General features: G+C 33.0%; 1 protein-coding gene across 8 annotated transcripts in view; it reads left to right on the top strand.

The window, feature by feature from the left end:
* VPS13C (vacuolar protein sorting 13 homolog C) overlaps nucleotides 1-12285 on the top strand; it is a 192724-nt gene that overhangs the window by 25070 nt on the left and 155369 nt on the right. For 6 of the 8 annotated variants that reach the window (XR_004030529.1, XR_004030532.1, XR_004030531.1 and 3 more), the window contains exons 6-9: nucleotides 3738-3800; nucleotides 8333-8398; nucleotides 8654-8763; nucleotides 11621-11680. Coding sequence is in view for 3 of the 8 variants with exons in the window: in XM_030814507.1 (XP_030670367.1) it covers nucleotides 3738-3800; nucleotides 8333-8398; nucleotides 8654-8763; nucleotides 11621-11680 (299 nt within the window). In the remaining 5 variants the exon portion in view is untranslated. The remainder of the gene's footprint in view (nucleotides 1-3737; nucleotides 3801-8332; nucleotides 8399-8653; nucleotides 8764-11620; nucleotides 11681-12285) is intronic. The other 2 variants (XR_004030533.1, XM_030814508.1) reach the window with 1 other exon arrangement.

The raw sequence follows: 12285 nt of genomic DNA, 5'->3' as shown, positions 1-12285 counted from the left end.
ATTTTTTTCTCGAAACTATTCAGATTAGGATATTAACGTGTGTATATTCATCATTAGGTATATCACGTAGATATATTGATATAACGTAATTACACATTTATCATTTACAATTACATAGTAAGTTACATATATTATTTAGAAACAAATCTTAAACTCCTCCTTTTTAAAAAATGGAGCATGACTTGTATTTGCCTAAAGAATATTTTAGTGTTTTCAGTCACCTGTAAGAAAAGGCATGGTGTATAGTCTTATTTGTTTTCGTGGTTGACAGTTTAATTGGTAATATGATTACTACACATTTTGTACTCAGACTTAGGAAATTTTGACTCCTGAGTCTTCAGTGCTGAGAAAACAGACATTTGGGTCTGACAAAGAGGCTATTATGAATGGTTTGATATAAAGGATGTACATCTGTAGTATTAATTTTGTGTAAATAGAACTGTTAGGCCTATGCTGTATATGGTAATGACATTGTAGCTTCTTGAATGATAAAATTTAAGTTTTTTTCGTATAGAATTAAAATTCAAAAAGTGAAACGGTTTTAACACTCAGTTTTAACATATTATATTTGTCAAAAAAGTTTTGAGACTAAAAGATGAATTCAGGAATTGGGAAGTATATTTAGATTATTTTTTCCTTAACTGTTAAGAAACACATTTAAGAATGTTGCAGTATTCTTTTCTCATTTCTGTGGATGTGAGTCACATCTTCAAATAATATTATTCATGTGAACGATAGAGGACAACCCTGACCTTTATATATTTCACATTTTACCATTATTAATAGTTATTAATTATACTTTATTTTTCTACTTGTTTATTGATATTAAAAGCACAAAAGCACTGTTGCACATGTATAGGGACTCAGAGAGGGAAGGAGAGGAGATGATTCAACTCTAAACAGCAGATGATAAAAATGAAAACAAAATTATCATGCTGATCTGTTCATAAAAAGGATTTTGACTTAGCTTGTTTTATGTGGTTAAAAATATACCGTTTCCCACTATCATATAGGAATAAAGTAAAATTGAAATAAAACTATGCGTTCATTTCTAGAAAATTTGCTTAACTGTAAAAATAAACTCTGATATTTTTCTCCTTTTATTTCATTGGAGTGAGTTTATTTTTCTGGAAGGCTATCATAAAGAGAAAGATTAAATTCCTAGTAAGGCCAAAAGATTCGCAAATGCTAGATTCTGTACATAAGATGCTGGATTATATCAAAGTAATATGTACACACACTTGAAAATCAATAGTTTTGCCAAAACGACATGATAAAAAATGGCAGTCCCTTGTTTCATCCTTTGCTACTCTCCAGACCAACTTCTTTGAGTTAGTAATATTTTTTATCAATGTTAATATTCTGTCATTAATCTAGTTCATTAATATAAGGCATTATCTAGGACTTCCTGTTATGGTAGTCAAGGAGTTTACTTCTCTTACTATCTCCTTGCACCCTGAATTCTCCTTCCCATTTTCTCATAATATGGATATATCATAATTTTTGGCCAATTACTAGTCACTACTTAGATTACTATGACAATGCGATTATTGTTCACTGCGCAGGTCACATGATGTGTGTGTTAGGCAGTTTTTGCGTTGCTATAAAGGAATACCTGAGACTGGATAATTTATGAAGAAAAGAGTTTTAATTGGCTCACAGTTCTGTCAGCTGTATAGGAAGCATGATGCCGGCATTTGCTCCTGGTGAGGGCTTCAGGAAGCTTTCAGTCACGGCAGAAGATGAAGTGGAAGCAGGCATGTCACCATTTATGAGGGACCCACCCCAATGATCCAGTCACTTCACATCAGGCCCCACCTCCAACACTGGGAATCACATTTGAACATGAGATTTGGAGGGGACCAATATCCAAATCATATCAATGTACTACGACTGTATTTTCTTTCTTACACAACCTTTTGTTTTTCTTGAATTTGTAAATGCTGCTTTCTTATTTGCTTAGTCTTCTGTGTAAATTTATCTTTAATTCTTTTTTACATGCTACATGAAATTTGTCTGCCATATGAGTATTGATGGTATTTTCCAATCGTGTAAACCCATCTGTTGGTATTCTCCACCACCCTGTTGTCTCTTGGAGTTCCCCCTCTGAACTGATTGTTTTTTAGACCAGCTGCACAGCTGTCATCTTAGGACTGGTCTTAATTGCTCGTCTGTGTTTAATTCCGTGTTTCCTGGTTCCTTTGCCTTTTTTGCTTCCTTAGTTTACTTATTTGTTTTCCTAGAACACATCTAGAAGCTTTTAAGAATGGATGCACCGGATATAATTTCGAAAGTTCTTTTAAGGCTGAATATCTTTGTGTTTTACTTCTACACTTGTTTGATTTGTCTGGGGATAGAATGCTAGGTTAAAAATTAGAATTTTGAAGGCAGCAATGTTTTCTAGCTTCCAGGCTCCTTTGAAAAAAGTCTGATGCCAGTCTACACATTGTTGAAATCAGAAAAATTAGAGAGTCCTTGGACCCTCCTGTCAAAGACCTTACATTTTAATTGGACAAATAAGAAATTTGCATAATAATAAGCAAGAGAAAGTGTTGAGTCCCATCAAAGAGGTACAGACAGTTTTATGGGAGTTCAGAACAAACATGTCATAGTCGGCCAAAGAGATCAGGGTAGACATTGTGAAGGTATATATTTCAACTGGATTTAAAAGATGGATCTGCAGAAAGAAGGCATAGGTAGAGGAGACAGTGAAGGTGGGAAAGTATAGAGCATCTGTGGGATCAGCTAACATTTTGGGAGTCTGATAGAGAGTAGTTGGGTGTAGGGTTGGAAAGCTAAGTTTAGGTCAATTTTAAGAGATTTGCATGCTCTGATGATGTTAATGGTAATGACAGTGAAAGTAGTTGACATTCATTGAGGATTTACTATTCAGCAGTCACTCTTCAAAATACTTTATATGAATTAACCCATTAATAGTCACATTTGATAATAAGTGCTATTTTTGTTGCCATCTTACGGCTGAGGAAAGTGAAAGTTAAATAATTTGTTCTAGGTCACACAATTAGAAAATAGTAGAGCTAGAATTTGAACCCGGTCTGGCTCTAGATCTCATAATCTTAACCCTGTACAATGTGAACTTTCATCTGTAGCCAGCAGGGGAGTAAGTTTTCCTTTTTCTTTAAGAGTCCAAGGAATGACATGATCAGAGGTATGATTTAAGGAAAAACTTGCAGTGTTATCTAGGATAGACTGGATTTGGGGAGCGAAGTGGAAGATGCTATCTAGCCATCATTAACGAGAACGGATATAAAGCATTCAGATAGTGTATCTAAAGGGACCATATCACACTAAAGTAAGATGAGGTCATTTCAGCCGACTCTAAAATTGGTGTCAAATATCACAGTAATATTTTATTCTGAAAATGGGCAAAATGGCATGCAAAAAGAGAACCAAAATAGTGGATTTTTGCACTGTTTGAAAACTTGTCAAAAATTTTGTGAGCCATTAGCCGTAATTGATATTTACCTGCCTCACATAATTTGAAATGATTATTATAATTTTAATTGTTAAGAAGTTTGTGTGTTGAAAGAACGAAAATGGTGTCACAGTGAATATTTCCTTAGAAATAAAATAGTTTTGGTGTCAGCCAAATTTTAATTACCCTGTTACATGATTTCTAATTATTTGAAATTAAATTTAGGTATATTTTACATGTGAAATTAAAGGTGTCTTTACATTGCTTTGCATTTTGGTTATTGCTGCCATGTGGGATGCAGGCACACATTCAGGGGAGTTCATATATGGCTTGGAGAACTTTGTTTACAAGGACATCAAGCCTGGTGGGTATGCACGGTTAATTATATTCAACTATATAAACATATTCTTGTGTATGCTTGTGCTTTTGGTGGAGTCCATTTGATGGCATGCCATCCTTTTAGAAAATATGGAAATGTAATTTGTGTTTTTCCCCTTTACCATCATTTCCTTTTCCTCACCTATAGTCATTTATTCATTCACTAAATATTTGAGTGTCTTCTTGTGGCAGTCACTGTGCTGGATGATGCTGGATGTTTGTGGGGTAAATAAACATGATTCACTGTTCTTACGAAGCTTAGAATATGATCTACAAATAACTTTCAGATTTGGGCTACCCTTTTGACTTTAGTTCTAGAGTTCAGTAGTTTCTGAATTAAGCAGTTCCTCTCTGATATAAGTGGTTTTAGAACGTAAAAAGCAATAAAGTGGATTTTTTCTTTTGAATTCAGAACCTTGACAGGAGGTGTTCCTCTGAGCTTTGATTTGTTTCACCTCTGTTGTAGCTCTGGAGATACCTCTAGACTACCGTCCTGTACAGCATATTGAAATTTCAAGCCTTGCAAAAGGCAAATTAAAGGCTTACTGTTTGTATTAGGATTTATAATATGATTCTTTTATATACTAGGAAATCTACCAAATATATTAAAATAATACTTTTTAGTATTTTACATAATCTTATTTGTTAAACTTTATGTTTTATATCATACTTCAAGAGCTTGTTATATTAACTCAATCACATTTAAATTTGTTTTGATTAAATGGCAAGTGGGTCTGTATCTTGAAATTTGTAAACAATAAGCATCATATTAGAATTATTTCTGTAGCTAGGAACTTTAATAGGTTGATTCATGTGACAGGTGGAAGAGGAATTTTCTTGACAGGCTTTACAGCATTAGGTGAAATTACCCTGAAAGCAGTTTCCGTTCTAATAAACCTACTCCTTCCGTAAGTGTGCCTGTGTTAATTTGTCTTATGGTTACTTTGTTTAATATCAAAGATAGCATGGAGATACTCATGGCTCACTGTCCGGTTTTGTAGGTTATAATCAAACCAGCTTACTGTAGTCTGGGTAGCATTGTTAAAAACAGCAGACTATAACAGCTGTCACCATAAAAGAAAACATCATTGATTCAGTTTTTTTTAAAGGTATATTAGCATAGATAAAAAAAATGAGGTCCAGAATGTTCGTGCTTCTGAAATGAGAATAGTTTATTTTGTTGATAATATCTTCATTCAGCTGGCTAGGACTGAATGTGTGTTTCATGATCATTTCCTCTTTTCAGTTTCTGAGTGCATATTATTTCCTCATTTGATGTTACTTTTGTTTTTTTTTTTTATTCTAAAGCAGTGGTTCTCAAAAAGTCAAAATAATTTTCATAATAATACTAAGCATTATTTGATTTTTCGTTTTGTTGACATTTACATTGCTGGTGCAGAAGCAATAGTGTGTAAAAATTGCTAGCTGCCTTAGCATGATTCAAGGCAGTGGCACCAGACTATAGTAGTAGTCACTGTATTCTTCACTACCATGTACTCACAGTAAGCAAAATGAAACAAAAAAATTGCCAGTTTTTACTTAAGAATTCCCTTGATGAAGTAGGAAGTTTTAAATTTTAATAAACTTCAACCCTTGAGCATGTCTCTTTAATATTTTGTGCAACAGCAGAGAAAGTATGCCTGAAGCATTTCTGCATACTGAAGTAGGATGATTGTTTCAAGGAAAATTACTTGTGCAGATGTTTGAGTTGTGAGCTGAGCTAGGTGCTTTTTTTCTGGAAAGCCATTTTTAGTGGAAAGAATCACAGACTATCATTATTCAGATTTGGTTGTTTGGTAGACACTTCAACAAAACCACTTCAAGGAAAAGCAACTGCCAATATTTGTTGCCAATGATAAAATTTGAGCTCTTGAGTAGAATTTTGGAAAACTTGTATTTGCCACTTTGAGATTGACAGCTTCCCGGTAGTACTTTAAGACTTTTCTGATGAGATTGGTGGTAATATTAACAGATGTGACTTTTGATATTAAATAACGAAATGACTTGACATTTTGAAGATTTGCATAATTCAATAAAGCAATATTTCCAATGGAAGATAAAAAACATACATGTGTAAAGGGGTTCATTTAAAGTGCAAGATGGACTAATTGATTTTAATCTGTGTGAAAAATTCATTGATAGGGTTTAAGATTCCATGATGCAACTACCTTTAAGAAACTTCCACTCGTTAAGTTTGATATGAAAAGGCAATGAAAATGCTCCCCCCTTTTCTAATTATATATCTATAGTGAGATCAGATTTTCATCATGTACTTCAATTAAAACAACATATCTCAACAGGTTGAAGGCAGAAGCAGATATACTAATCCAACTGTCTTCTACTAAGTGAGACATTAAAGAGATTTGTAAGAATGTAAAACCATGTGACTTTTCTCACATCTTCCTGTTTAAAAAATATAGCTATTTTAATAACTATATGTTATTATGTAATGGCTTATTTTTAAATGAATTCGCATTTTTTCAGTTTTTATTTATAATATGGTAAATATCAATAGTTGTAACCCACATAAATAAAAAATTCTGTAGAGTCCTCAAGTTATAAATGCTAAATGGTTGTGAAACCAATGTCTTTGAGAACTGCTTTAGTTTGTGATTAAGAACCATATATTTATTATTTATCAGATTAATTAGAAACTTTCTCTAAAGAGCTGTATTAGCTCTAAGATTAGATTTAAACTGTTTAGAGAGGTTTAAACATGGTGTATCTGCCATTGAGATGAAAGACAGAACATGGGGCTAGAACAAATATGAAACCAGAAAGATAATTGGTCAGGTAAGAGGAGAATTTAACATGAGGCAGCTGAGTCTATGTCTTTGAAAGCTGTTCTAGCCAAGTGGAATGGTTTTCATGGCTAGTCGGGCTTTCTTACTTGTTTCTTTTCAAATGGTATTTCTTTGAGAACCCATTATTTTTATGTATGTTTGATTTATGAATAGAACAGAGTCAGTGACTTTCACAGTGGCAAGAATTACTGGAATAGTACTATCCTGATTGTGTTACATTACTTATTAAGTGTTTACTTCTTGAAACTGAGGGTTTTATTTTTGTAGTCCAGGATTTGTTTCTTAATTTTTGCAGTGGCAGAACAATTTGCTTTTAAAAATCAAGGAAGGGCAAATTAAAAATTTCAAGCTCAATTTCACATATATTCTCTAAAATATATATGACATGAATTTAGTTGGATCTGAATTTTTTTTTATTAATTTGAACAGATAAGTATTGTATGCTTTGTGCCCAGGTATAGGATTATCTCTGACCTAATGAAGTCTCCTGCCTGATGGCAAGACAATTGAGCAAACACTTCAAATATGGTATAATCACTGTTTAATGCAATTCTGTGTAAGGTACAGGCCCTGGGGCTACTTGGAGTAGTTTAAGAAGGCTTCACACAGGCAGTAGTGCTGGACCTGAGATTTAAAAGCTGCCTAGGAGTTCGCCTGGTGAAGAACTTCAGGGAGGGCGTCACAAGTTCACAGAATGACATGTGTAGAGGCATTAGGCATTAGAAAGTATGGCTTGTTTGGGAAAGTATAAATATTATTTCTGTAGTATCCAGTGCAAGGATGCATGGCAGGAGATAGAACAGGACAGGGATGTAGGGTCACATTATAAAAGGACTTTATTGTGTAAACACATTTTAATTATGTCTGGGAGGTTGCAGAAAGTCTTTAAATAATTTTGGGCAAGAGATTAACAGGCTGTAATTAGTATTTTAAAAGACATCAATCTGGTAACAGGGTAGAAGGACCTTTAGTAGGAGCTGAGGCTGGAGACTAGAGATCAGTAGATAATACAGAGACTGCCTCAAGAGTTCAGGCTGGAGGTGATGCCTGATAGGAAGTTGAGTATGAAGATTTGTAAGTTGAGTAAGACCGGTATTGGTAAATGCCAGAATGCAGTGAGGCAGTGTTGAAAGAGAATGAGGTTTTAAAGGAATTCCTAATCGAATTCAGTGTACAGTCCAATGTACGTGTTATGCCCACTTAATGTTCTTTATATCCTTGAGTCATTAAATAATTTGCTTGTGAAGTGTATCATCCAGAGGAAGTCATCTGTGGGCAACTTACCCTTTCATTTCATTTGTATGCCTCTGTTCCTACCATGTGTTTATCAAAACCTTCCTCCGAAAGTTCTGTATTCTGTCATTGTTACATTTCCAGTATTTTGGTAATATTGAAATTAAAGTGTAACTTTGTAAAGTCATTAATATTATAAATGGCATTGGGAATGGAGATATTATCCAATTTTAGTATAATTACACCTGCCAACTTATTTTCTAGATTAAATAAGGTTATTCTTTACAGTAGAATGTTAATCTAGACTAAAGAAAGTTTGTAAATTTGTCTTTATATTGAAGTAACAGGTCAGTTTAGAATAAGGTAAGGTGAGTTGTGCCAAAATTTGGGGTTAGGAAGAATTCTCTTGTTTTCTTTTCTGTCCTGTAGTCTGCTAACTTGAATCTTATCCTTTTCTCACTAAAATGCTTCCACTGAGAAGGACGTAAACGTAAAAAGCACAAAAAGCATTTTAAGAAACCTTTTAAAGGTCTTGATCGTTCAAAAGGTAGGTAAAAGTAGTTTTATGCCATGGTGTTGTTTATACACATTGCCACTTTATTTCTGATTTGGAATGTGAAATGAATGTCAGATAACAGTATAAATTCAAAAACAAGTTTTAAGTTGGAAATGCATATTAAAATATAAAGACACTATTGGCTGTAATTTCCATTGAGTAATACCTTAGCTATCCTTTGGTTATTAATTTTGAGGTATATGAGAATTTCAACTCTTGAGCTTGTATTTTTCTATTTTTTAATAGATAAGCCAAAAGAAGCCAAAAAGGATACATTTGTGGAAAAATTGGCAACTCAAGTAATAAAAAATGTACAAGTAAAAATCACAGATATTCACATTAAATATGAAGATGATGTAAGTAATTTTTATTTACTCAATTAAATATGTATTTTATAATATTCTTGAGTTTTCTATATATGGATTATCTGTACCCATTTTTAAATCCAAGATTAATTTTTTTCTTATGAGTACACTACCATATCTTCTTGTGTTAGGCTAGTTTTATTGGGCATTTATGTACATAAATATACTATAAAATTACCATGTGTTCCTTTCTGAAGCTGACATAAGAGGTTTTTGGATTGTCTTCTGCTTTTTTTGAATTTTATTTTACGTGTTAAGACATAATATTATAATTTTAAGGAACTAATTTTTGCTTTATGCTGACAAAAGAGTTAATTCTAAAATTTGATGAATAACTAATGCTAATGTTAATTGGCCAAAAAGTGACTAAAATCTGGTCACTTGACTATAGTCTCTTTCTCTTTACATTCCACTGAATTGGATTGAACACCCAAAACTATTCACACACATGTGCAACAGTAGTTGCACAGAAGAAACCAAACTTCACTCATAACCAAAAGTGTAACATCAGCTGATTAAGAACTGTTTAACTGGCTAATTTTAATTAAAATACAACATGTATTTTGAACAATATGCATTGCTTTGTTTAAAAGTTTGAAACATGTAAGAACTTGAATTTTTTCATTTATCTAGGAACCTGGAAATGTTCATTGCTTCTAAAAATGAGTTTGCATTCTTTTTGTTTTTAATTTAAATTGAATTAAAGCAATACTAACATTTCTAGAATTTGTTTTTCTTTTCTTGATAAGTTCCCTATGTAACTTGATACAGTCAGCAGGACACATTTGTAGATTGTCAAAAAATACCACCTCTGTCTTATACTGACTTTATTTATGGAGTCATTAAAATGAATTGTGTTAACAAATAAATGTCTTAAAAAAACCTCACTCACAAATGCCTTTGTTAATAACAGACTTAAGAAAATAAAGTATACCCAACACATCATGAAAGTGGAAGAATTATCCTTAAAATCCTATGTTGAGAAAAGTGAATCTGGGTACACTGTTGGTAGGAATGTAAATTACTACAGCCATTTTGAAAAACAGTGTGGAGTTTCCTCAGAATCTAAAAATCAAATTACTGTATGATCTAGCAATCCCATTTCTAATTTGTAAAATTAAACTTTATCATAGGTATGTATATATAGGAAAAAAACCTAGTATATTTAGGGTTTGGTACTATTTGTGTTTGCAGACGTCCACTAGGGGGCTTGGAACCTATCTCCAGAGGATAAGGGGGAATTGCTGTATAGATCCAAAGGAATTGAAGTCAGTATGTCAAAGAGATGTCGGCATTCGCTTGTTCATTTCAGCACTATTCACTATAGAGAAGATTGCCCAGCAGTGGATGAATGGATAAATAAAATGTGTATATACACAATGGAATACTATTCAGCCTTTAAAATGAAGGAAATTCTTTCATTTGCAAAATTATGTATTAAGAAATAGGTGTAGAGAAAATATAATAATTTATCATAAAGATGCTCACTGGATAATAGCTGTGGTTTGTAGATAGTACATTAGCAGCTGAGGGTTGTCTTTAACAGAACAAATGAGTTTCTTCAGAAAGAGCTGCAGGTTATTTTGAGCTAGTTATCTCTAAGTATAAAAAGATGAGTGTGGGAATAAAGGAAAATATTTTGCCACAAATCATCATATATCTGATGTTAATTAAAATGACTTATAAAGCTATTCATACTTCTCAACTGTACCACATGGATTTTTTCCATTTAGAAAGTTGTATGTGACTAAACTCTGGAGTCCCAGTTGGATGATTTAGAACATTATCCATTTCCCTTCTCCTTATTTCCCTTAGTTTCTGCCATGACCAAACAATTCTGTAAGACTTTTCTTTAAGATGTCTAAAACAGTGATACTGTGCACATTGTGGTATAGTTTAAGCACCATGGGTTGCAGCTTAGATATTGAAGAACAGAAATAGAACAAAAACTTAATGTTGACAGATTTTGGATATAGAGACTAAAGAAATTAAATATTAAGGATCTAGAGATTTTCCTAGAAGCATTCTGAAGTGTTAAGAACATTAAAGGCTTAAAGAGATAGTTCATATTTCCAAGTATGAAAGCCTTTTTTTTAAAATGTGTGAATTTAAGGAGTACAAGTGCAGCCTTGTTACATGATATACTGCATAGTGGTGAAGTCTGAACTTTTAGTGTCTCCATCACCTATAATATACATTGTACCCATTAATAAATTTCTTATCATTTACACCTACTTCTCAGCCACCCTACCCTTTCAAGTCTCCAATGTGTATTATTCCACACACTGACCACGTGTATTCATTATTTAGCTGCCACTTATAAGTGAGAACATGCAGTTTGTTTTTCTGCTTCTGGGTTGTTTCACTTAAGATAATGGCCTCCAGTTCCATCTATGTTGCTGCAAAAAACCCAAACAAACATGTTTTCCTTTTTCTATGGCTGAATAGTATTCCACTGTGTACCCTAAGTGTTATTAAAATGATTTAGCGGCAGTGTTATCTGTAACACCTTTTAAAATTTATCTGTGAAAAAATCTTTGATGATACACATAAAAAGATTATTCCTTTTTAACTGTCTAGAGAAAAGTCTTGTTAGTCATAGTGAGTCATCTTCTAGTGTGAAAAGAGTTCCACTGGGAAAGGATCTTATTGGTAGCATAGAAATGGTATGTCTACAAAATATGGATAATCCCAGCCACGTTATTACCTTCTTCCCGTGTTTTCCACAAATGCAATTGGGTTGTATGACTTAACCTGTAAACACATTTCCCTCTGTTGCCTATTGTAAAGGACATGGATTTGCCTTCACCATCGGCATATTTTACTGTTATCTTTTCTTCTTTGGTAGGTCACTGATCCAAAGCGGCCTCTTTCATTTGGTGTCACACTGGGAGAGCTTAGTCTACTGGTAATGTTTGCTTTATTTAAAACTTCTATGGAACCTGTAAAGTATTATTCTGAAGTCACAGGGTAAATTGTCTAAAATCAACTATGCGACAAAGAACTATGATTTTTTAAATATATTATCATGCTAAACAACTTTTCTAGAAGTTTAACATTTTTAGTGATGCTATTATTACATTTTAAAATTATTTTTGTCTTTCTTTGTAACAGGTATCAAAATATCATTATCAAATAATTTGAAAGAAATAAAAGCTGTATCTTAAACGTGGGGAAAGTAGGGGAAGATGAATTCTGTAGAGTCATGTGTTCATCTTTGGTATAGGTAGATGGAATTTCTAAATAGCTTATAGATATGCATATGTTTATGTATGTGTATGTGTGTGTGTGCACACTCATCTCATTGGGCAATATGTAAATTAATTTGATTATAATGAGTTTTTGTTTGAATGGTCTTTAAGGGTAGACAGTGTGTGTGTGTATATATATATACACACATACATATATATATAGGCTGGACATTTTTGTTTCTATTACAGGCAACTAAGTGGTAGGAAACATGTTTTGGGGCATGTATGGAGAGGAAGATGTGGTTCACTTAGATACTTTTAA

This window comes from Nomascus leucogenys, chromosome 6, assembly GCF_006542625.1.
Source record: "Nomascus leucogenys isolate Asia chromosome 6, Asia_NLE_v1, whole genome shotgun sequence".
Classification (NCBI taxonomy): Eukaryota; Metazoa; Chordata; class Mammalia; order Primates; family Hylobatidae; genus Nomascus; species Nomascus leucogenys.
Note: the sequence above shows the minus strand (reverse complement) of the source record. Positions and strands in the feature narration are given on the sequence as shown.